This window comes from Lontra canadensis, unplaced genomic scaffold, assembly GCF_010015895.1.
Source record: "Lontra canadensis isolate GAN:19392208 unplaced genomic scaffold, GSC_riverotter_1.0 scaffold71, whole genome shotgun sequence".
In the NCBI taxonomy this organism is placed as follows: Eukaryota; Metazoa; Chordata; class Mammalia; order Carnivora; family Mustelidae; genus Lontra; species Lontra canadensis.
Window position 1 is genome coordinate 6,393,464 of NW_022631065.1, and position 27,014 is coordinate 6,420,477.

The 27,014-nt window shown below is 39.1% G+C and overlaps 1 protein-coding gene across 3 annotated transcripts in view; it reads right to left on the reverse strand.

The window, feature by feature from the left end:
• Positions 1-27,014, reverse strand: part of CTNNA2 (catenin alpha 2) — a 1,106,640-nt gene that overhangs the window by 768,514 nt on the left and 311,112 nt on the right. For all 3 annotated transcript variants that reach the window (XM_032880681.1, XM_032880684.1, XM_032880682.1), the window contains one exon: positions 6,747-6,913. In XM_032880681.1, the coding sequence (XP_032736572.1) occupies positions 6,747-6,913 (167 nt within the window). The remainder of the gene's footprint in view (positions 1-6,746; positions 6,914-27,014) is intronic.

The following is a 27,014-nucleotide window of genomic DNA, read 5'->3' on the forward strand; positions in this document are numbered from 1 at the left end:
TGGCATTGCCGTCATCCAGCCTTCCTTTCAGTCACTGGCCTGGATAATTTCAATGATCTCTTCATCTTTCTTCTTGCTGAGACTCACTCCTCTTTTAATTCTTTTTTTCACATCACTACCAAAATTACCTAAATCACAAATCTGATTCTGATGCTTAGAAGTACTTGATGATTCCCCATAATCCACATGTAGAGTCCAAACAAATCATCATGGTCTCTGAGGCACATGTGTCTCCCTGTTCAGCTCTATCAGTGCCTCTCCCCACCCTGCTCTCCATGCTGCAATGAGACAGAATCAATTATGTTACTGACAACACCCCAAGTCCTTTCTCTTGCTTCTCATGCCTTTGTTCTTTCCCTTGGTTTGTGAAGCTCTCTGTAGTTAATGTCTGCTGTCTGACCTGAATCCATCTCCTTTCTTAAGGCATGAGCACCCCTTTTGCATTCAGTAAACTCTTTCCCTGAGCTGGTTTTCAGATCAAAGCCACACATTGGCCTGCTCTGCCGAAACATGGCTAGGTCTTTGAACTATTATTCCTTTCCCATTTGGCCTGATGTCAAGCCTCATTACTAGAGAGTGCTGGGTGGCAACCAAGGAAGCAAGATTTTGTTCCTTGGTTCTGGTATGCTCTCTCCAAAGGTTCAGCAGCAGAAGTAGCCCCTCCAACACCAGGTGGCCAGCAGCTTCCCTTAGCATGGCCCCCCTTGGATGATGCTATGTGGAATGCCCCCAATGAGATAGCTCTTGGTGAGCGTTTTTTCTTGACACCCTAAGGGCAGATTTCCAGCAAGTTCCATTAGCTTGTGTGGCACCTCAGTGACCTATCATAAAGTAAAGTAGGAAGATCTGATCTTGGCCCTGGCTTAGGGTGGTGGGGGTGGGGGTGGTCTCCCTGAAGTACTCTATCTCAGTCCTTGGGGTAGCAGGTTCTCCTTATATTTGTCATCCCTATGTCCTTAGAACTGTCTTCTTGTTACCCAGTCTCTTATGACTCTAATCTGCTACTGGAGTTAACAGTTTTCCATATTAAACTCACCCTGCTGAAATCACTGTGCAGTTTCAATCTTATTATTGCTCAGAATTATACATCCCCAACTCTTCTGAGGGACCAACTTCTTTCCAGTCACCCTCAACTCAGAGACCCTAGCTTAGGCTTGGGCTTGTGAACCCCAATCTGTTCGGTCTGATCCAAGAAATTGATTCTCAAGAAATTAAATCTCATTCAGTTTAATGAGACCCAATCCTGAGACCTCCTTCTCCCAGCCATGTCACTCTTCCTCATATTATCGTGAAATGACCAACACTATAATTTGGTTGAACTGATTCTATCCATGGCTTGGGAGATGGTGAGGGAAAGGAGTAAGTGCTGACCAGCACATCCCATTTCCCCTCTAAATAATTAACCCAGAGGTAAGCCTCTAACTCATAAGCCAAAAGGACTAACAAGACTGTGGAGCATTTATTTGAGCTATTAGGGAAGAGAATTTACTCTTTCTGGCTCTCTTTAGTCTAGAAGCATGTAAATTTGAGAATGGTTAGCAGCTATCTTGAGACCGTGAGAAAAGGGCCTATAGAGAAGAGTGCCCTTCAAGAAGAAAAGGAGATAGAAACCTGGTTCTTATCATATTTTTGTGCCTCAATCAAACCTTGCCTAAAGCTAATTTCCTCTAGACTTCTTAGTTTGGTGAGCCAATATATTCCCTTTTAAAAATACCACATTGAATTGGGTTTCTGTTATTTAAAGTGGAAAACATCATGGGGCGCCTGGGTGGCTCAGTGGGTTAAGCCGCTGCCTTCGGCTCAGGTCATGATCCCAGGGTCCTGGGATCGAGCCCTGCTTCGGGCTCTCTGCACAGCAGGGAGCCTGCTTCCCTTCCTCTCTCTGCCTGCCTCTCTGCCTACTTCTCTGCCTACTTGCGATCTCTGCCTGTCAAATAAATAAATAAAATCTTTAAAAAAAAAAAAAACTAAAGTGGAAAACATCCATTTATTATATTTTTATTCTAGGTGAGATCCCACAGTCATATGCACATTTTCCCAGCATGCAGTGCTTTCTTTCTTAATATCTCCCCCAGTAACCTATAGTTTTGAAGGCAGGGCTGAGACTTAGTCACCTTTGAAGTTATCTAAGCACAGTATCTTGTATAAACTGGGCCTCCAATAAGTACTTCCTGAAAGGATAACTGAATACGTAAATAAATTCCAAACAACCCAGTTGCATGAAGTTTATTCTACGATAGCTCTGACGGAAAAGATATGCTAAGGGGCACTGGAGTAGCTCGGTCTGTTATGTGTCTGACTCTTGATTTCGGCTCATGTCATGATATCAGGCCTTGGGATGGAGGCCTCCATGCTCAGTGGGGAGTCTGTTTGAGGATTTCTCTCTTGCTGTCTCTCCCCCTGCACTCTCTGTCTTTCTCAAACAAATAAATCTTTAACTTAAAAAAAAAAAGATATGCTGAGAACTTGTGCAATAATTTCTACCTTTGTAATCAGAGACAAGGCTATTTTACATCAAGTAACTGTTGTTTTTCAAACACCAGAACTACATTAGAGCTGTAGGACTAAACAGGCACCTATTGAGAAATAATTCGTAACTGAGGACACTCGACACTATTTTAGGCTAATGTCACAAAAAGCACAGGTAATATCAAAGTCTGCCTCATCAACGCTTCCCGAACAAGGGGACAGCGGCATTAGATCTGGCCCCTGATGGCTAGGAAGGTAATCTGACTTCTCTGGGAAACTGATGAAGGAGTTGTTGTTTTTCTATTTTGCCATTGCATTTTCTAGAGAGAAATCTGAGATAATGAAGAACATCATTATTCCAGGACCTAGCCTGAAGACAGAAAAAAGGGGGGTTGTTTTCTCTAACACATACATGTCAAGATGAGTTTGCGTAATATCATCACCAATGCTTAGAATTGACAATACATTCTGATTACATTAATTCAGAGTCTAGTAAAAATAAATATCCCTCTTCATGATCATCGATTGCAATGCAGGATTCCTTGAAAAGTCTAAAATGCCACATATCAACCTAACATACTGACAATGTCAACTGATTGCAGGATATATCAGATGACTGGCTAGGGAATCACTCACCAGCAACTTCAACGAGAAAATTGATTATAATTCAGTATTTTTTTAATGATGTCTGATGTGCAAATGATTACTTTAGCTCTACTCAGGAACATCAAATTTCCACCTGGGGGAAAACCCAGCTTTGAACTATAAGTCACTCCAAAACTGTCATTCTGTTCTGAATTTAAAACAACTACAGTGGCAAAAATCTTTCGCAGCCATGACAATCAGCAACCATGAGAATCCTTAACATGCTTAAAAAAGAGCTCAACATTAAAGCCCATAAGAATACTTGCTTAACAAAACAAGGAGCTTCACATGGGCAACTAGAATATTTGTATGTCATGTGAAAAGATTGCTCTTTCGCAGTCATGTGAACTAAGTTCCCGAACATAATTTTAAGGTAGTGGATGCAAAACCTCTACTCTGCCAATTCACATGGTCTCCACAGGTATCTTAATTCTTTACTCGTCTTTCTAGTGTGAATTGCACTTGCTTATGACTACTTGATTTGCTGACAATTACTTATGGGGTGCAGAGCAGAGAATGAAAGCGGGTATTTTAGGAGAATAAACTGGCTATCCTTCATCTACTCAGTGAATTATTGATGGAAAAACATGAATATAAGTTTCTGATAAGCCAATTCCATCTGTGTTCCTGTAAGGTATTCAGAAATGAGAAAAAAAATCATTATCTGGAGAGAAGAGCAATAAAAATATGGCATATGGCCTAAGAGATAAAAAGTAAAATGCATAATGCTTAAAGATAAAAAAGGTTACCATGGCAGGAATCCACACACTCCTGGAGGGTATTACTCAAGTGTGTGGACCAAAAGAAAAAGGAGCAAACTACCTTTATGGAAAATCACCTGTCATTCTTTTTTCTAACTTATGTTTGTGGTAAGGAAACTCATCTTTTATCTGGAAAAAAGCCTTAAAAAAGGTGTACATGACCATCTCTAACCTGCTCTATTCAAACACATGAAGGTACTTCCTTCATCTGAGTTAAAAACACACAAACAGATGACTGCAGATGACACTTGCTTTTTCATGAAGGAAGAGAAGGAAAACCTAAAGCAGAATTATATACCATGTTCATATGTAATGAATTCTTGAGACACTGTGGGTTTTTTTTTTTTTTTTTAAACAGTGGGGGGAGTGTGGTGGGGCGGGCGACAGCCCCATGATAGGAAGCCCTGCCTGACCTGAACCCACAGTGTGAGACGGGCCACAGCCTGACCAGCGGCCGCCCCAGCCCTGCAGTTCCTACTCGCTCCACGAGAGAGCGACATCCCACCGCAGCTGCTCTCCGCAGAGGCTGCGCTCTAAGTAGAACAAATGTGTTATTTAGTCTACAATCATTTTTAATTTTACTACTGACAGTCTGACAGGACTACTTAATATTGCTGGGTTGACCTTTCCGTGATTTTGTGCTAAGCCCCCGCCCCTTTTTTTTTAAACTTCCCTTAATCTGCTGTGCTGGGAAGAGAATACAGTTGACTCTGCAGGATGACAGGCGGCAGTGATATGATCGGTAGACAGCCGTGGTCAAAACAAGTGGGTAGAAAGGCAGGATTACAGGCGGGCACCGGGGCTGTATATCACATGGCCTCCTGGATGCACGAGGAGCCCTCTCTGCATGTGGGCAGCTCAGGGAGAATTTTCAGCCCGTCATCAATCCCTAGGAATGGCTGAACGGGCCCTTCCGTGGCAGAGAACAACATATGGGATGTAAAGTTAATTTCTTTAGGTTCAGTCCTGTTCTCCCCTGGGAAAGGAAGATTGTCCATCTGGGGAAAGATCTTTCTGAAAATGCGGCCTTTGAACACTCAGCAGCCTGTAAGGGAAAGATAACAAAACTTTTTCTCCCACACACTTCAGAACAAAGTAATTTGTTGCTTAAAAGAAGCATATAGCACACTTGGAACCTCGGGAATGACAGCCACCACTGCAGTATGCAAGGGGTTCCAGGGATCTGAAAACAGCAACATGGCTGCCATTTACCACATGCTTACTTTGCACCACACTCTGTGAGAAACGCTGCATAGGAATTGCAACCATTTTAAATCTCTCACAGCTCTGAGGGCTCTACTGCCATTAGCCCCGTATGAACACATAAAGTGTCTGGTATGTAAGGAGGTTATATGGTAGATGACAACACAGTTGGCAAACCAATATTAAAGTTAATCTATTTTCTGTAGCTAAATCCTGGAATCAAAACATTATACTGTCATATACATGTCAATACTATAGCAAATCATAACGTTACACTGTCTCTTGATAGCCTCTGAAATAGGTAAAGTCTCTCCTCATACTGCTCACCTCATCCAAACTGCAAAGCCTTTCCTGGCTTTTACAGGCCTGTTCTCAGAAAAATCTGAGAGGAAACTCCCAAGCAGGTTCTGCTTTGTGACTCTTGGCTCCTCAGGTGCCCTTACAGAAACAGAAAGAGTTGTACCTTGCTTTGTGGCTTATGACCATGGAACTCATGCTGGATGTGTTGGAACTGGAGACATTTAATTATATCAAGGAGTTTATACATAACTTAGAATCGTGGCTTTTTTATTGGGGTCAGCTCAGGCAAGATGCTACCGAAGCCTTTTCAACAGAGAACCACCTGTTGTTTTGGAAATTTCTTTAATGAACTTCCCTTACAGAACAAATCTGAGATGGAAGGTGAGGTGAGAGTGGGCTGTCATTACTCATTTCCTTATCTCACCTGCCCTCTTACTGTTCATTTCACTGACAAAGACCTGAGGATTGGATAATAGGGGAAATAAGCCAGTATGGCCACAGCTAGGGGGAACTAAACCAGCAATAGGTTGATTCCCCCAAAAAAGAAAACCCATGGTTCACATCCCATCATCTAAGGACCCTGAGATCAGTCCAAGGTTGGTGCCAATTGTCCAGGAATGAAATTCACTGAGGGTGTGGAGTAGAAACTCTCTAGGCAGAAGCCATATGCCTAAGCTTTTGAGTTACAACATCTTAATTCAGAGGGCTGAACTATTCTGGTTGCAAACAGATGCCAGCCAGCAACTAGAAAAGTAGAGAGAGGTCAAGTTGTCAGGGACTGCAAAGGTTGCCTTGGCCCCTGGTCCAGTAAAATTTGTGACCAGGGTAGGGTTCCAGTTCCATTAGGAAACAAATATGCTGAAAGAAACCAAGAACATGACAAGTGAGGCACTTCTAATAGGGGTTTATGGGCAGTTACATTAGATGCCAGGCTTGGTGCAATAAGATTGACCTTAGCCATGAGATGTGTATATAGGGATCTTTATTGCCAGACCAAGATATGTTCAAAGTCCATATCATTTGGCCAGCTACCCCGGAAGAGCTGACGTCCTCTGAATTACTAATCTGAATCTCAAGATAGGGCCCAGGCAGATAAAGCATGCTCAGCCTCTGCAGCCTAAAAGAATATATTGTTTTGCTCTCCAAGAAGTAAGGTGGGGGGACCCAAACCCAAGTGAATCCTCTATAACTTATTGAGCATATTATTGACTATAAGTTTAGTATTAGAAAAATTGGGGGGTATACCGCTTCAGTGAGTAAGCGGGCTGCTAAGCAGTGAGAGATCATTAGTGCGGTTCCAAGCTCCAGGCTACATAGTCAGGATTGCCACCCCCATAAGGCAAGTTTTGATAAGTTCCACATACGTACAATTTTCAGATGAGACAAAAGTCTCATGACATCCGCCATGTCCGCCAGGATGAGTAGGCGAGTTACAGCTGAGAGCAAAGCCCTCGCCGCCCGCACCATGGTGCCACGCTTCACCGATGAGCACGGGTCATCAGCAAACTCTGAAGAGGCGATGCGCATTGTCTCACCTATAAGACAAAGACGGAGAGGTGGGTGGGTAGACGGGAAGCTCCGGGGTTAACAGTCATAAAGATCTGCGGGTGGATGATTGTTGTTCCTACCGCAAAACCCACCACGAACAGGAGGTCCTCCTGCCACCTCCATCACCGCCCCCCTTTCAAGTCCAATGCATCAGTGCACATTGGACAGGGGCTGTGGACAAAATAAGGTGTTCATTTCCCGTGGAGGTGTGAAATTGTTCTTTAAACATCAATAAGGAATGTATTCAATTCAATTTGTCTAATAGTTGTGATGAATCTGCCCTGACCTTAATCATTCTCACTTTCCATTTCCCTTGGAACCAGTGGGATTTACTAGGCAGCCAGGTGAACTTACTGACAGTTGACGTACAATGTTAACTGCTCCACAGAGGAATGAAACTAAACCCCTGGCCTCATTAACACTGTGCTCTTAATTCAACTAATCAGACAATAACAGACTACAGACATACCCCAAATGCAGTCTTTGAATACTCTGCTAAGAAGCTATTCTCTAATATAGAGAACATTTATGGGAGAATTGAACAAATTCAACAAACCCATACTACGATAGATATTATTAAGCTCTGAAATTACAAAGGTGACCGCGGACACCCTGGTCTCTAGGGGTTCACAATCTAATAAGGAGACATGATGTAAGTACATACTCATAATATATATAACTACATACCACAATACACATATGATTAAGAATGTAGGAAAAAAAAAAAAGAATGTAGACAAAGAAAGGGAAGTGATTTACTTATTTAGTGTGAGGCTGGGAGAAGTCGTCAACTTTGATGGCCTTTGAAGAACGAAGAGGTGTTCACCAGAAAGACGGCAGCGGGAAGAGCACGCTTGGCAGTGTGAACACTGTGTGAGGCTCTGAACGCTGGTGCAGGGTACTGTGACGAACTACAGTGAGGTAGGGGGTGCAGAGGAGAGGTGGCAGTGTTTGGGAAGCTGAGAAAGAGATCCAAACCGGGTCCTCAGTAGGGAGGGAAGTGACATTAATAGAATTTTTTTTTTGCTATATTACATAAAATAAACTGAAGTAGACAAGCTGAGGACAGAGACACTGATTATTAGGGCAAGCGCATTAGAGCCTGAGGAGCAATAACGAGGGTCTGGATGGTCCAGGAAAATAGAAATGGAATACAGAAAGGAAAGGAATATTAATGAGATCTGTATTAGAGAAAGACCAGATTTAGGGACTGATCAGAGGTAGAGACTGGAGAGAAGGTGGAGTGGCTGGTGAATGCCAAGTATTTGTATAAAGGGACCCAGGAGTTGGAAGCAAAGGGGGTCGCTGGTTGGGATGACACAGGTCCCCTATCCATGAACTGGGTATCACCTTGGGTGGAAAGGCTTGGGAAGCAGCATAATGAAGCTTCACATAGCAGAGCATCCACAGAGGCAATAAAAGCTTTGTCAATAAACTTGAAGAATAGAGTTAATATGACCGATTATTTAATTTAGGGTAAAACAATTTGTTTAATATTCTATTTATAGGAATGATTATTTCTCATCTTTTAATCAAAACACAGCTCATTTAAATAAAGTCAACTGTATCAATGAAACCTGTGCATCCTGTGATTTATCTGAAGATACAAGAGAAAAAAAAAAATAGTACCTCTTAACCATTTCACAGGCATGTTGGAATTGATGTAATTCACTCAATGTTATAGTTATTTAAAGCCTTTCATGCTTGGGAAATACACTTCGCTGTAGATTTTTAAAAGAAACTACCATCTACAATAAGCATATTATATAGCGGACCCACTTAGGCCCAATGCCTAGACACAGGCAAAGAGCCTGATACATAATGGCATGGGAGAAATGTAACAATTCATTACCATCCTGGCACAAAGGTGAATTTCCAAGATGTCTGGCCCTTCAGGGCTAAATAGACTTTAAATGTGGAGGCTGGCAATTAGGAAATACATATTTAATTCAGGGGTCCCACCCTTGCCACAGGATTATACAAATTTCCTCCACATCCTCCAAACCCTGAAAAGAAAGGACTCATTGGCAGATATCCATACTGTGGGGAGAAGACGATCTCATTCTCACTCTGCAAAGTACGGCGGAAGGAACATTCACAATAATGTGTGAATTTAATGAACTATTGAGAAGGTCACCACAGCTAAAGATGGACATATCTGCATATGGTATTAATGGGTGGAACAGTTGCTGCTGGAATAAATCTACTTATTCAAGGAAAGGGGAAATTTATTCTGCATATACATCTAGGGAGCCACGTGGTTGATCCCAAATTCTGCAAGTTAAATCGGTATATGAGCCACAGTAACAGTAGATCACTCACGTTGGGCTACTCTGTAAACAAAGGGCCCTGGGAGGCGAGCCCAGCTGCACCCCTCAGCATGTGGAGGAACCATGCCTATCAAACTAATATTCAAGGTCAGGTTTTTATACAGAAGGTCAGTATATAAGAAGGCCACTTAATCCATGTGCTGGCCATTCGGTCAGCAATACTGCTTCAAAGCTATGAGTAACACGGAGCAGAACAGAGTTGTCAGGTGGAGCTCTCCAAACTGGGGCCCCCACACAGGCACCCCAGGAAGGAACTCTGGAGATGTCCGTGAGGTGGGGAGGGAAGGGGGGCAGGATAGAGACAGAGAGGAGAGAGACCCACATTAGTAAATGTAACTCTGCAAATGGAAATCTCGTGCTAAATTCTGAGATTATTCTAAGATAAATAGAAGATGATTTAATTCAATTTAAATTACAACTAAAAACTCATTTTAAGCAGGTACAAATGATTTCACATTGTTAAAGATTTTAAAGGAAAAGCAATCTAAAGTCAGCTACAATGTTAATGCATTTTATATCCCTATAGTTTTAAGATTACTGAATTAAAGTAGAAATCTATATTGTGCAATGATAAGCAAGTTTATCAGGATAAAATTGGCTATTTTTCCCAGGGAACTGCTTTTTCTGCAAGACTAAAATATTTAGCTAAGAAACAGCATGCTTGTGTAGGAGATGGAAGGATCAATGAAGAGGGGATAACAGACCTGCCTGTTTCTTTCATATATACCATTGCGTTCACTCTCAATTACTTGATATAAACCTAAAGCTCAGAGCAGGGTGTCTATAGTAAAGTCTTTGGTCCCCTCAAGCCACTTACAACCTGCTGGAAAAAAGAAAAATTAGTGTCTCCAAATAAGTGACCAAAGGGAAATAATAGCAATTAATATGCACACACAGTGCTTCTATATAAAGGCTTATTATGTAAGTATTGTTCTAAAAACTATATAGAGAGATATTAAGTCATAGAATAAAAGATAAGTAATCTTTAAAATCACAAAGATCTAGGAACATTACCCTGACTCAATGCCAACCATTGCCAAAAATTAGACTTGATGATTATTCAACCTTGGTGTTTTAGTCACCTCCACTGCAAAACAGGGGCCAAAATAATGAGAGCAGCTTTGGGGACAGTCATTAGGGTTAAAGGTTAGAGGTGATGCAGTCAAAGCAACCAGCACAAGGCTTTACACATAATGGAGGCTTACTCATTACTGTCATTAATATTACTGCTACCCCCATCATTGTGGTCCTCTCCATGACAAGAACAGTTCATGAACTCCTGGTTAAAGGTTTGGAAGTGCTTTTTATTGGCTGATTCCACTTCTGCATACACAATTTAGAAGCAAGAAAACATCTCTCCAATAAAAATATGTTTAAATCTTTTTTTTTTTAATTTATTTACTTGATAGAGAGAGAGTGAGTGAGAGAGAGCATGAGATGAGAGAGGGTCAGAGGGAGAAGCAGATTCCATCATGAGCAGGGAGCCCAATGCAGGACTCGATTCCGGGACTCCAGGATCATGACCTGAGCTGAAGGCAGTCACTTAACCAACTGAGCCACCTAGGCACCCCAAAATATTTATTGTTTTAAGGCATAAAATCACCTCCCTAACAGTTCCAGTGCTTGGCTTTCGAACTGGTGCTTGTTCTGGTTCTTAGACTATCATGGTGGCACTGGAGATGGACAGACAATTGTGCATAACCTTGAGGTAACATCAACTCAAATGCAGAATAATGCAGGATGGTAATAATACATAGAAGAGAGGGATAACATGCAGAGGATAGAGTCTCAGGAGTAGAAAAGTCATTTTAGAAGCAGATTATGAACCAAAATAGCATAAATACCATGTGCTGCATCCTTTGAAGGGAGAACCTGCATGCAATAGAAGCTCTCTTTAAATACTTGGTAAATGAACCATGGGAAAACTGTGAGAAGTAGGGGAAAAGGGTATGATTGAAAGCTAGGTTCAGAGAGTGTTAAGCTGTCTTCCAGAAAGTTCTCTATGCCTATAATGTTTAACCACCAGTTATGATATGTAATATCTAAAACTGCACATCATTCTCTTTTGTTTACTAATATAAATTTTCCTTCAATTACATAGATTTTTCCTTTTTTGAATTTTATTTTATTTTATTTTTTTCACTGCTCCAAAATTCATTGTTTATGCACCACACCCAGTGCTCCATGCAATACATGCCCTCCTTAATACCCACCACCAGGTTCACCCATCCCCCCACCCCCACCCCTCCAAAACCCTCAGTTTGTTTCTCAGAGTCCACAGTCTCTCAGTGTTTTTCTTTGTCTAATTGCATAAGGTATCTGGCACATATTGATAACTCATGTTTTTGATATTTTACTATTGTAGACGTCCTAGAGAAGACGAGAGATAAAGAGCAAAAATTTCTAACCCTCTTAGCTATGATTTGTTCCCTTTTCCCAATAGCTTTGACTGCCTCAGAACCCTTTTCACACACATTGTCCTCGAGACACAAATCTTGGACGATCCTGAGAAATGGATCCTCTACAGCAATGCAGAAAATGCGATATATTTTAAGAGAAGAAAGATTAGTGAGGTCTAATACGTGACCACTGCTTCACAAACTCTTGGCTAGTTCTGTTCGCCAAACTGTACATCCCCATTGAGCCACACACAGGACAGTAAAGGAATAGACACAACAGAATTTTTAAACGATAACTGAGTGGACAGCTCACATCTGAATGTTTTATGCTTTTGATGATGTTATAGAATCTGTAAAGCAATTCAATGCTTAAAAACAATTTACTGCTGTGGTTAGCTCATTTTTGAAGCATGGTGGGAAATATATATCTTCATTTGAGATAAAGCAAATGAAATGCTAAATGAATGGTCAATGTGAGGAGCATTTTTCTATTTGCTAAGTGGGATGTTGCCCAATTCATGAATTGCTTAATAAGGCCAATTAGATCTTCCAATTTAAAAAACAAACATACAAAACAAATGAACAAATAAAAACACCAGAAATGGTCAATGCAGAGAACACCATGAAAGTTACAATGTTACCAGAGGAGATCTTGACACATTATACTATGCGTCTTGGCTCCTTTTTTTTGTTTTGTTTTGTTTATTTGTTTTTTTCTTGTTTTTGTTTTTAGGTATTGTTTATTTATTTGAGAGAGAGAGAGCATGAGCAGGGGGAGGAGCAGAGGGAGAGCCAGACTCCCTGCTGAGCAGGGAGGCTCAATCCCAGGACTCTGGGATCATGACCTGAGCAGAAGGTAGACGCTTAACTGACTGAGCCACCCAGTGCCCTCGTGGCTCCTTTTTGGAAGACAAAGGTGAGCACCACCTTGATAAAATTATTCAGAGCTGACCGGTGTACAGCAAAGGATGAGTCGAACAAGCTACACGAGTAAACACTGAGGAACAGTCTCTTCTGGGCTTATTCCAGCAGCAAGTAGATGGTGCCCATAAGGTGACTCAGGATTCCTTCTATTTTAAGATTCTATCAGCATGTGTCTACTCAGACTTAATATCTTAACATGTGCTATCTTGTCTCTTTCCTACTAAGAACAGTCTCTTTTATTTAGAGCTCATGGTGTGCCAAGTTTTTGTTTGAAGAGCTTTCTACATCATGACTCAATTACTGCTCAAGAGAACCTGATGAAGTTAAATACTTGCATTGTCACCATTTATACCTGAGGGAACTGAAGAGAGCAAAGGAAGATTACTTGCCGAAGGTCAAACAGCTGGTGAATGGTGGAGACAGCATTCAAAGCCACCCTGGCTCTAGGGTCTGTACTATTAACAGCTGGGATTTAGAAACAACTTTTAAGATTCTACTTACTGTATTAAAATTATTTGTTTACATATTTCCATCTGGATCTGTATTAGGAGTTGAAGATTAGCACACTATTTTATTTAGTTAGCAGAGTATTATTAAGAAATAAGGAAGAAAGGATGGAGGGAAAAGGGGGGGGGAAGAACAAAGACATTTCTCCCATTATTTCCAGGCTCTACCACTCCCACTGTCTCTTCTTAGAGCTGATTTATGAGTGGCTATGCTGTATACATTTGACTCTTCAACGCTTTGCCAAGACTTTAAGCTTAGTCAGGGTACGAACCATAATTGTAGCATATTGATATCTTTATTCCTAGCACTTAACCTATATTTGACAGGGTAGAGTCACTCAATGAATGTTGGGAAGAGCAAAGGACGGTAGGCATGGCACTTTATGTTTTAAGAAATATCCTGGGACACCTGGGTGCCTCAACTGGTTAAGCATCTGCCTCTTGACATTGGCTCAGGTCATGATCTCAGGGTCCTGAGATCAAGCCCCACATTGGGCTCTGTGCTTAGCGAGGAGTCTGCTTGAGGTTCTCTCTCTCCCTCCCCCTCCCTCAGCTGGCATACCCACTCTCTCTGTGTCTCTGTGTGTGTGTGTCTCTCTCTCAAATAAATAAATAAATAAATAAACCTTTAAATAAATATATAAAACATATCCAACTGCTGCTGAAGCAAGAAGAAAGGATGAAATCCTAAATGCTATGAATTTATCAGTGACATGAATATTTTCTTCCACTTTTTTTTTTTTTAAGTTGGTCTTGTGAGTTCAGCCAGCAGCAGAGAAGCCGTAACATTTGAGAAAGGCAGGTGATAGTGGAAGTTGCAACACCTTTGCTCCTCCTCTTTTGTTTTGCCCACATAAGCATTTGCTATCAACTCGGAAAAAGTCCTAAAACTTCTTTGGAAACAATCAAGAACTTGAAAGAGCAATGTGTGCATTTCACCCCAGGGTGGTTATGACTCAAATTCATGATTAGGAGGAAAGGTCGACAATCAGAATTTTTCTCTGAGGCTCAGAGATGATGAAATCATGTATTTTCTCAAGCAAACTCTGTATTAAAATAAGCTACCTCCTGCAGATCCTTTCACTTCCAGGACTGAGCATCTACAGAAGTGCTGGCACAGTTCAAGTCCTTCTGTTACCAGAAGCAAAATAACCTTTGGCCTAAATATGCAAACAAAGCCTTATATGCATCTAAGTATAATTATACATGGTATAATCATATATATTTATACAGTATATTAATAATTAATATATAATTAATTATAATATTAAATTCAATACATGCATATATGTTATATTATTATACATTGCAGCATATAGTATTATATATAATATAATGTATATCAATATGCAGTTGGTTGTAATATTAAATAAACAAAGTAATCAACATGGTTTATAAATAATATTTTTATATATATATTAAAAGTAGGTACTGCACAAACTACATCAAAACCGTGTGATTATTATAAAATGAGAATTCTGCTTTTTTCTTTATCATTCCACCAAAGGTAGTGGACTCTTTGGGCTCTTTATCTTTCTTTGTTTTTCCAAGCAACACTGAGCAAACAGGAAATTACATGGAAAATGACAGAAGGCTGATGGTTCCATTGTCCCTGAAGTGACTGTGAGACTGGAGGGTTTCTGATCTGGGTAGGACCTCTTCAGGCTCCTCTAGCCCGTCATATAAAGACACAGAAACAAAGTAACAATTGACCTGTGGGAGGTCAGGTGGCTGGGTGGGGCCAGCTTCCCAGTTACCTGACATTCCAATCAGGGATAACCCCAGAATGGTTGGGAGACCAACAGAGTGCAGTGTGCCACAAGAAAACTGAAACTTCCTCCTCACCTAAGTCCGAGACAACCACATGGCCTTGGTACAGTCCTGCCTCAGTCGCTTGAGCAGCTCCAAAGACAACCAACCATGCATCCGCATTTGGTCTACCCCAGTGTCTTTTATTTTCCAACGTGGATAGTTGAGTCTGTTCCAATGCAGTCTTCCCCCTATCAAGATATGTTCTGTATGCAAAAGTACTACAAATGCCAGTAATTGATGATTAAGTGCATTGAATGTTATGAGCCATTAAACATCGTTAGAGACAGTAATGTGCCGCCCTGCAGAAGGCACAGATCATTAAGCGTATGGATTTTAATTATTTCAGCTGTAGCCTTTTCCTGGGTTGGGAGGAGAGGGTGTAGGGTAATTTTGTATTGTTGTAGCCAGAAAGATGATCATGCTACAACATGGCACACTTCACAGATAAGACCTTTGCAAGGACCTGTTAAATACAGTAAGAGCCATATTCCAAAAAAATGTGATTATTGTCTTGGGCTCAAATGCAGTGAAAGACCATAAACTTGGAAACATTAAACAATGATGTGTTAAGCTTAAGAGAAAAATGGAATATGGAGGATCCTTACTGACCCCAATGTCACTAGATATTTTTAGAAAACAAAGGGAAAAGAAAGGGATGAACATGAAAATTTCACTATACATTATATTTCCTTCTGAAATAAGTATACTATAGCAAATATATAAAGAAGGCCTCTTGTAAGTTGGTGTGTAAAGCAAATAAGCAACTAATAAATTATTTTTTGTGTAAGACCAAAATCTCAATAACCCTGTATATGTAATGCAGGTGTCTGTATAAAAAGCATATTTGCAGACTTATTTATATTCTTAAGTCAATAAATGTTTCTATCGATCTGTATCTTTATTCTCCTACAACCCGGACCACAAATCAAAACCCTCTGAAATGTCAATAGACTGATACAGGACTTGGTAGTTGAACTGTGACTTCAAAATCCTTCAGTGTAATAAGGAAAGAAAGAACCCCTAAGTGGCATCTAGACTGGACAGCAGAGAAAGCATGATCATAAAAAATGCCAGGAGGCTCCACATTTCAACATGCAAATGTAGAGGACATTTCTGTTTCTTCTTGCTAATTAAGATGCTATACAAGGAACTGTAGACTGAGGAGGTAGAGGGAGGGATTTACTGTCCAAATACCAGAATTTGAGAAAACCTGAGAGGACATGATATAGCCTAAATCTTAGCAGAAGCAAAATCTAGGTGTGACCTCTAATTTAGAGACCCCTCTACGTCCCTCAATACGCCCTATGTCCCCCTACATTCCTAAGAAGACAACCAATTTGAGACCACTCTAATTATTTAAATTATTTTTTCAACTACTTGGTCTCTGTTCTTCTGAACCACACCTAAAAATATAACCCCCTCCTCAGTAGGATAGGTCTTAAGAAAAAAAAAAAAAAATGTCCTTTAAAGAGAAGGGAAATGTCAAAACAAACATTCATCAGCCCTTGCCCAAGAACTAATGCTGCATTCAGATTATGAAAAGAACTAACATAAATAAATGAACAAACAACTCCCCACAGTTTTCCAAATGTTAAATACCTACTAACTAGTCATTCAAGTCAGGATAATTTGTTTGTACACGACCTTTTAAGCAAATTAGTAGTGTAAGCATGAAAGGTGTTGCCAATCAGCTTTGGAGGGGATAAACCTGGGTTTTGGCAAGTTGTGAAAACAATTAGTAAGAAAGATAATAATTGATAACTAGTCACTCTAATCTACTTCAGGATCTAAGTTACTACAGATATTTGAAAGATAGTGAATATAATAAGCTCGTTTGTGGAGCCCAAATCTTCAAGAGGGAAGCCCTTCAAGAGGGAAGAAGCCAGGTCTCAAGAAACTTAACATGGCTTGCTCAAGGTCACACAGAGCACTAAGGGCAGAGTCCACACCAGCAGCTGGATCTCTGGACTCTGAGATCAGATTCGCTGCAATTTACTACCGTGGTATATTTCTTTAGAAACATTCTGTTTTTCATAGGGTTTCAAAACTTCACAAATGACTGTCCTTGATTTAGTCCATATAATAGAAGCCTTTCTAAACCAGTTTGGATAACTTGATACTATGTTTATGTTCAAATATATCTTTAAGTTTCTAGTTTCAATTTTGAGACATTTCAAAATTGTCATTACTACAATTAAATAACACATGCATCACTGATTTCATATCAGCTTAAGGTTAAACACAAAGAAAAGCAAATGGAAAGTATAAAAAGGCACATTATATAATTTGCATCTTACATGCTACAGAAAAATAAACTATGCTTAAATCGCTACACTGTAAAATAACAAACCAACTTCACTTTTCTAAAGAAGTCCTTCGCTAAACAAAACACAGGAACAATCCTCCTAATGAGAAAAGTAGATTAAGGATAGAAAACTCTAGCACACATTTCAAGATTAGAAGCCAAACAAACAAGGTTCCAAGTAATCGGTATTACGAATCTGATAAAAAATAATTTTTAGATTTATTTTAATAATTTATTTAATTTAAATAATTTTAAAATTTTGCTTTTAAGTCTGCTATAAAGTTAAAGCTAAATTAAAATATAATTTAAAATACAATATGGAGAAAACTGTCTTCACTGGTTTGAGGATGAAAAAACAGAATGATCAGATTCTAAGATTTAAATGGCACTCTGCTTTAATTGCTGAACTGCCATTGATTTTCCAGCCATCACAGAGAAATGGCAGTTTGTTAAACTTGATTATAACCATGAGTCTTCTTGACTGAACTGACAAGAGGCACCCATGTCACCATCATTCTGGTTTCTGTATTAAGAGGGTTCAGGGGAGAAACGACATCTAAATCAACATCAATGTATCAATTGTAATAAAACACCCCCAACAAAAATATATTAGTTCAGCAGGATCCAGCAATAGGTAATGAACAAAATTGATTTAAAGTAACTCAAAATCTTAAATTAAAAAAAAAAAAAGCCCAAATTGCCAAAATGTGCTAATCAAAGCTTTCTTCACTTCTGTGATCAATAGCCTGTCACTAAGGTCACAGCAGTCTCTGACAGCCTTCTCTCTTTCCAACTCAAACGTACATTATTCAAGTAAGTGAAATAAGGTTATTGTAAACCTTACAAATAAACTAAGTGTCCCAACAGGGTGGCATGCAACCTCAAAGGTAAGGGAAGTTTGGGAGACTAGATAGAGAAGAGTGACAGTCCTGTCCACACTGCCTTAGTTGGCAGGGTTGGTTATATGATGATATCTGTAAATGTGCATTTGTGCACAAAGTGTATAAAGAATTATGTATCATTTCATTTATCTTTTTTTATTCATTCAGCATGCATTTATTCAGTATCTGCTCTGTGGTAGGCACTTGCCAGGTTTCTAGATATTCAAGAAGAAATCAGAAAGATGATTTTTTTTCTGAATTAACAAGGATTATCTGCAAAACATCTGCAGAGAAATGCCCACAGAGTAGGCCTTTGAAAATACAAGGAGAAGGAAAAGCTTCATTTTAGGGAGCTAGGAATCATGAGTGTATAGAGGTTGCTTAGTAAGCTATAATAATAAGTAAAGGTGGCCAAAAAATATTTGTGTATGTGCATATATATCAATGTTTCTGTCTATCTACCTATCTTTCCATCCATCTACCCATCCATGTATTTATGTATGTGTATGAGATGGAGATTAGGTTTTTCTTTCCCTATCCCTCCAATGCATAACTTTTAGCCTTAACTCTCAAGAGCTGGCAGAGACCAGCCACTCACTGCCAATGCCCTCCCTCAAGTCCCTGCTAGAGCACTAAAGAACAAAGAGAACAGGTGAGAATGACTCAGATAAATACACTCTTCATCATTAATTAATTCCTTAGCCTCGTACTGAGCAGGACTGGGTCAACAGTGAAATATCAGGGCCTTTTTAAACCTCTTGACATTAAGCCCTAAATGAAAAGTGGGCTTGAGGGGTTTAAAACTCCTTTCTCCTGGGCTGATTCTGTTTTCTAGTAAGATTTCCAAAGAAAAAAGACCCCAACTTAGCACATCAGTTTTGTGAAACTGGAGGGAACTGTAGAGAGAGAAATAAAAGAAGGAAGATTATAGGAAGTTAGTGAATTTTAATCTTTTCTCTCCTTCCACGGGAAACAAGATCCACCAATTTAGTCAAAATAATGTAGGATATGCAAAATGACAGGAAATATAGGACATTTTTAAAATGTTATATTTTCAAATAATATGTTCAATATTTTTTCTTCAACAGCCAGACACTATTTTTTTTAAGATTTATTTGAGAGAAAGAGTGTGTGCGTGTATGAGCTGGGGGACGGGTAGAGAGAGAGAAAGAGATAGAATCTCAAGCTGATTCCCCACTGAGTGTGGAGCCCCATGTGGGGCTCAGTGCCAGGGCTCTGAGTTTGTGACTTGAGTCAAAATCAAGAATCAGATGCTTAACCAACTGAGCCACCTAGGTGCCCCTCCAGACAATATTTCCATTAAAGTACATAAAGTTTAAAGCAAGCATTCAATTGTTAAACTGGAAAAAACATGGAATAAATACACTCTTCTCTGCATATCCAAACTTTCTGGACACTCTCTGTTGTGTTACTATTTGGAACCATTCTCAGATTCTCTTGCCAGTCTCAAAATTCTTCTGCCCTATGAAGGCTGCTCTCTGGCAAAGGGTGGGGTGGGGGTGGGGGTCCATTCTCTGCTTCTTAGTGTTAACTTCTTTCAATGTAAAAGTAGAAAAATCATGATAAACGACTTGATAATTGCACTGTACACACTTGCCAGTGAACAGTCCCTCAGTAAACATATTTCTCATCACAGATTAATGAACTCATATTGGGAGTATAATTTAACTTCCCGTGGAGGTCTGCCTGTAGGGAGAGACTATTTTGTTCATGCTGATGTTAGTAGTCCACTCTCTATGACAACATGATAAGGATTAATGCACTAACATAGGTTTTTAAAGCAAATACACATGGTTGGTTAATTCTTACATCACTTACATATTACTAGACAGAAAGACTGAACAGCCATTGCCCTGGGGGCATTGCTGGGAGAAGTCTATGGGTATAGGGGAACTGGTTTTGAACAATGAAAGAGAGTTCTTTTTCAACCCCTATACTGAAAAGCAAGTGGCTCTTCTCACCAAAAGGAGTTTAAAGGAAAAGTTGGGGAAGAAAATGTAAATGTCAAAAGATCTGTAGATGCAGTAAACTTACTTTAGAGACAGAGAAGCAGCACTGAACAATACCTGGGCTTAACAAGCACAATTCTAAACCACTTTCAGATAGTATTCAAGCCATGAAGTAAGAAGCAGGCATCCTGGCACACTGGACAAGGGACAATGGCAGCCTACGCTGATTGGTCCATGCCTATAGAGAGGTCACCACCCAGTCACGCTTGTCCAGGGCTGTTACTAAAGTGGAAAATAGGTACATATAAACCTACCTGCATTCTTTACAGGATGTCCTAAAGGGGTAGTCAGTGAAACTTCCAGGACAGAGTATAGATTCAGTTACTTTTAATAGATCCAACTGTTTTCTTCACACAGTTTCAAGTTAAAGAATCTTTTCAGGTATAAATGTATGAGCATGCACACATATATTTCATAAATTTAACTACTCCAGTCAAGGCTTTGGCATGGAGAGCTGGCAAAACCAGTAAATGGAACCATGTATAGAATTTAGCTTTAAGCCTTCTTTTTGTTTCATATGCCACACATTATAATTACATTTGAGAATCCCCAAACCTAATATTTTTCGATAATCAACAGATGCAGCTAGAAATCATCTCCAAAGATGGCACCACTGCAAAATCCTATTCTGCCCTACTCTGTGTGGATCTCTTCCACGTCAAGTAATGTTACTCCCTCACCTCTAGTGACCTTTAACTCACTTTCCTCTTCCCACAGGACTTAAGAACAGATGGCTAAATAATCTCAATGACCCCTTCCAATTTGGGATAGTATAATGCAAAAAACACCACTAACGCTGTTATTTATAAAATACTATGTATCACGCACAGTGATTAGCACTCTAAATATGATCTCACAACGAGGTGGAGAACAGCTTCATTTCAAAGATAAAAGGGACCATGGGTTACTTTAGAAAGGTTTATTAAATTTGTCCAAAGTCACACAATTACCTAGTCAGCCTCAGCCCTAGAATTTGAGAAGATTAACTTAACTTCAGACTCAGTAACCTTGAAGCTCTAAACCAAGGGTCTGTTGGCATTAAGTTTTGCATTGTGACGTCCCCGTCAACGTTTCTTAAGACTGCTTAAAGGACTGTTTAAATAAAGACCTATTTAAAGGACTAGTCATTGTGCATACAAATACAACATACTGTTTTCAAAAGCAAACACAGCTTATACCAGAATAAGAAACCAATCATCACCTACAAATGGTAGTTTGCTTTGCACCTATTATGCACATGTATGTCCTAGAATTATAGATGAAAAGAAGCAACAAAAAAACTAATATGCTATCACATGACAGATGTGGTTAATCATTTTGAATTGTCACCATCTCAAAAATATAGATTTAGCATTTCTCATTATTAACTGCAAGATCTTTTTAGTAAAAACTTGGGGCTCCATTGAAATTTAGGCTCATCAAACTTTACATATGGAAACTAAGAATAAAAATAAAATAGTATTAATATTATTCTAGCAAAAAATTAAGTAACAAAATTATCTGTATGATAAGCTCTTAAAAATTACCTGTTTTTTCCTCTGAGTACCTACCAATGAAGAACCTAGGCTCAGACTTCTTGAGCTTCAGTCCCAGTTCTGACAATTTTTACCTTGTGCAAATTATTTAGCCTTCCTAGGACTCACCAGTAAGATGACAATAGTACCCCATGTCACAGATGGGGTACTGTTATATAAAAGATTAAACAAGAGGCTGTGAGAGACTGCATAACATGAAATATTTCTCCAAGACACCTGGAAATGCATGCTAACACAGCAAACATCTGTATAAATGGAAGGGCAATCCCTAAGCCAAAGACAGAAAGACAGAAAGAATGAAAGGAAAAGGAAAAGCGTAACGAAAAGGAAAAGAATAAGGAAAAGGAAAGGGAAAGAATAAGGAAAGGATGGGGCTCCTGGGTGGCTCAGTGGGTTAAGCCTCTGCCTTTGGCTCAGGTCATGATCTCAGGGTCCTTGGATCAGACCCCGCATCAGGCTCTCTGCTCAGCAGGGAGCCTGCTTTCCCCTCTCTCTCTGCCTGCCTCTTTGCCTACTTGTGATCTCTCTCTGTCAAATAAATAAATAAAATCTTTGAAAAAGAAAAAAAAGAATGAGAAAAGGAAAAGAAAGGGTAAAAGAAAGACAGAGAAAGAAAACTTAGCAACCCTGAAATAAAAACGGTAAACCGATTCTGAAGCATCAACAATCTGAGAGCTATTTGCAAACTCAGTAACTAAGAAGGTAGATTTTTAATGGTCACATATGGGACAGGAGGTCTTAAATTTCACAAGGAGTGGAACTGTAATCTTATCCATGCAAAATAAAATTTATATTCTTAAAGGGTTACATCAGTGAAAATATTAACTAGAGAAAAAATATGTCCTCCAACAAAGAGAAGTGGTAGAGAAACTTGTCTGGCCCATCCCAGGGGCTGGGGGGAAATCAGATGGTTTCATTTATAATTGATAATGACTGCTTATAACCAGAGAATTCTCCTCATCTGTTTGCAGGAAAGCCATGTATAATATCTACATAGACTAGAAAATCCAGAGAAGATAAATTATTTTAAAACAGTGAGATTAGTGGTGGTTTGGGGTCCCCATTAGTAAAATCAAATGCTTTTTGGAAGGAATCATAAAACTCTCTCAATAAGGCCTCATAAAAAATGAATGTACAGCTTATAGAACCCTGTAGATGTGCTAAGTGGCAGAATTAATGATCTTAAAGAACTTAATAATTAAGTTAAAGAAATTAATAATTAAAAAACTTCAGATAATATATATGTAGTTTTAAAGAATTCTACCAATTATTCTTCTTTTACTTGTTATTCAGACATAGCCTCTTAGTACTTTAGCTTATGCTACACTTTGGCATCAAAAACCTAGCTTTTACTAAAAAATGACACTCTCCTTTCAGCCTTCAAACTCCTGATCTGCTTTCTTAACAGACCCCTACATTCTTTCCTCCATGGTCAGTACATGTGCTGCTTCTTCTTCTTTTTTTTTTTTTTTTTAAGATGTCTTTATTTATTTTAGAGAGAGAGTGAGCACAAGCTGGGAGAGGGTCAGAGGGAAAGGGAGAAGGAGAGAAGCAGACTTTCCACTGAGCACAGAGCCCATACAGGGCTCTATCCCAAGACCCTGAGATCGCGTCTTGAGCAGAAATCAAGTGTCAAATGCTTAACTACTGGGCACCCAGTTAACCCATTATATGCTCTTCTGTCCTCAACTGGTTCTGCATCTCCCTGAGCTGTAGAAACCTAGCCTATTCTAAATAATGGGCTAGTTATTCTAAATAATAAACCTAGTTATTCTAAATAATATACAGTCTTCTAAATTCCCAATGAAATATTAAACTGAGCTCCATGAGTATAATCTTAATATTAAATGCATTTTCTTCTTTTCTAATCTTTTAAAATTAGTGATCTACTTACTGAATATAGTTTAACTCTTAAATGGAAACTCATTTTTTCACCATTCAGGATAGCAGAGAAAGGACCAGTCACTATAAAGGACATGGTCCAGTATTATCATAATGAATATTCAAAATCAGTCCTAATCACAAACACCATGGAATAACACTTTGCATGATATATTTTTGTTTTGTTTTGTTTAAACTTGGCAACTTTCTAAAATTAAAACCACCTACAGAAATTGCAAAGGTCTAAACACTAAAAACATAGATCCCTTGGAAGAGTTGCGTTATTTCCCCATAGACTAGAACTATTTACAAACTGTACTTCCAAATGATGATTTTTAAACAGCTCTTCCCATTTTTTAACAAAAAATTATGAAGGGTGAGTGTGTGGGGGACTAGGGAATAAGAAGATAATGAATAGACAAGGAAGAGAGAGAGAGAGAGAAAGCTTTTCCCTGATATCCCCCCCACATACATCTAATAAAAAAAATAAAAATAAAAATAAATCACAGAATACATTTCCAACCTACATCCCTAAGCCATCATGCTCAATTAGGAGTCCACTGGTAAATGGTGCTATAGGTTAAATTGTGCCTCACCCCCACTAAAGATAGGTCAAACATATGCCTAACCTCCACTACCTCTAATAGTGACCTTGTTTGGAAAGACAGATTCTTTGCAGATGTAATCAAGTTAAGATGAGGTCATATTGAATTAGAGTATGTCCTGATCCAATATGACTGGTGTCATAGGAAGAGACCAGATATAGACAGACAAGGGGACAAAATTATAGGATAATGGAACAGAGATGGAAATACTGAAGCTACAAGTAAGGAACACCAAAGATTGCCAGCAATCCACCAAAAACTAGGAATGGGAAGGAAGGATTCTCCCCTTAAAGTTTCAGAGGGACCATGGTCCTACCAAGACCTTGATTTGAACTTACAATCTCCAGAACTATGGGAGAATAAATTCCTGTTGTTCGAAGTTACCTAGTTTGTGGTACCCTATTACAATAGCCCTAGGGATCTGATACAAAAGGAGATGTATCTCCTTCATGAGAAGTATTACATTTAAGATGTATTTTTAATATATTCTAGATCTCAACTTTGGTTCGAGCACAAAAAAAAATTATTCAACCACCAAGATGCCCCATAAGAGTTTAAGCAGATGCCATTATAATTCACACTCCGAGTAAAATTTTAGTCATCAGGGGATCAGCTTCCCAGAGTCTCAAGTTTCTCTAATGACTGCCAACCCCAAAGTAGGTAGGTTTATTATATAACTGATTTTTAAGAGCAAAAAACAGCTTTCCCAAGTGCCAAGGAAGAGAGACACATTGCCAAAAGCATCTGATACTCCCAAGATTAAACCTAATAGGCTTTGAACTGGCTGTCATGCTCTGATTGACAGGAACAATCTGTGAAAAGTCATCCCTTCCACGAAAGGCTGGAAAGTGAGCCCTAAGAGGCGGAGAGCAGAAGAAACAAGAAATAGCAAAACTGGAGATCAGGAATGGCAGCAATTACAAACGGCACTGGAGCAGTGAGCAGTGGATACTGTACCGTGTGAGTCAGTGATGAGAGGACAGATCAGTGGCGTTGAGGGGCAGTTCTGCAGCATGGGGAGTACCAAACATCATTTAAGTCTCTCCTCTAAGAACCTCACTATCCTAGGGCACACAGAAAATGTAGGTGACCTCTGCAGCATATGCAGACAGACATGCAGGGAGGTGTTGTCCAAGAGCTAGTAAAATCTCTGCCGCTTACATGAGCAAGCCAAACTAATTCTTTAAAACATCCTGGAGCTCATTATACTCAATAATGCTGGTAGTCACCCTAAGGAAGACCTAATAATGACTGAAACGTTTGGTCATTCTCCTACCTACATTAGCTGATTGAGTCTATCTACAAATTCTATTGCTATTCCAAATACAAAAACATCTTAAATATCTGACTTTATGGAAAAAAAACAAAACAAAACAAAACCATCATGGATTCAGTGTATATGATTTTTAAACAAGTCACTTAAAGATGGAATCTTTAATGCTATTCTGCCTAGAATTCCAGTAAACATCAAACACTGAAAAGTTCTTTAAAAATAGAACATGGCCTATCATAATGTCTGTAACTTACCTTTAATAGTTCAATGATAACACCATTGATATTTGTTGAATAATACCCTTATTGAATATCCATATTATGTCAGGTACTATGCTAAGTGATAAGGATAGCGTCAGTGGCACTTAAAGTAGGCCTACCTCTAAATACCCTAAGGCTTTTGATAACTAACTACCTGATCAAGGTTATCCATGGGTACAATGGTAAAATCGAAATGACAAGTAATATTGAGAAAGATGTTAAATCAAAGGCAGATGATTATAAATGTGACCAACGGCGGATTTTCTAAAAATAAAAAATATCACTTAGAAAAAAGTTTCTTCAGTATTTCATCATTATCCAGGAAATACACATGATACAATCTACTTGCAGCCCACCTCTATGGGGGGAAAAAAGGACAGTGATAGCAGAGCTAATTCCTATTAGTCACTGTCCCAGGAAAACAAACTCCAGGGCAACTATCAGAATTATTAGATTAGGCATTTTTTGGATATGTAACCAAATTCTAGTTGTATAATGACAGGTCATGTTTATAATGATGTTCCCCAATGCATTAAGAAAGTGTTTAGAACACAGATGAACACTAGAGATTTTTAATCATAATAGCCATTTAAAAAGAAGACACTGGGGGCGCCTGGGTGGCTCAGTGGATTAAGCCTCTGCCTTCAGTTCAGGTCATGATCTCAGGGTTCTGGGATCGAGCCCCGTGTAGGGCTCTCTGCTCAGTGGGGAGCCTGCTTCCCCTTCCCTCTCTCTGCCTGCCTCTCTGCCTACCAGTGATCTCTGAATGTCAAATAAATAAATAAAATCTTAAATAAATAAATAAATAAATAAAATAAAAGGAAGACAACAAACTCTAGAAATTCCTAGGAATTGAAGTAAGAAAAAGGATGAAGACCTTTATGAGGGAAATTATAAAACTACTAAAATATATTAAAAAAAAAACCACGATGAAATGGAAATTATAGCACTATTGAAATATTAAAAAAACATGATGAAATATAGAGACCACCCTAATGATTAACACTCAATATTTAAAAATGGAAATTCTTTCCAAATTCATCTTTAATTCGATGCAACTATAATCAAAATCCCAACCAAGTTCTCTTGTAGAGAAATTAACAACATGTAGTTAAGATTTAGACTGAGGAACAAAGGGCCAATCAAGAATAGCCAAGACGATTCTACAGAACAACAAAAAAGGAATAAGGTCTTACCCTGCCAGATATCAGTACTTATTAATACTCTATGATAATTAAGTTGAAGTGGCATGCATGTAGAAATTAACCAATGGAATACAATAGAGAGCCTTGCAACAGCCCAAATTATATATGTAGATATGACATTAGGACAAATGGGAGATGGACA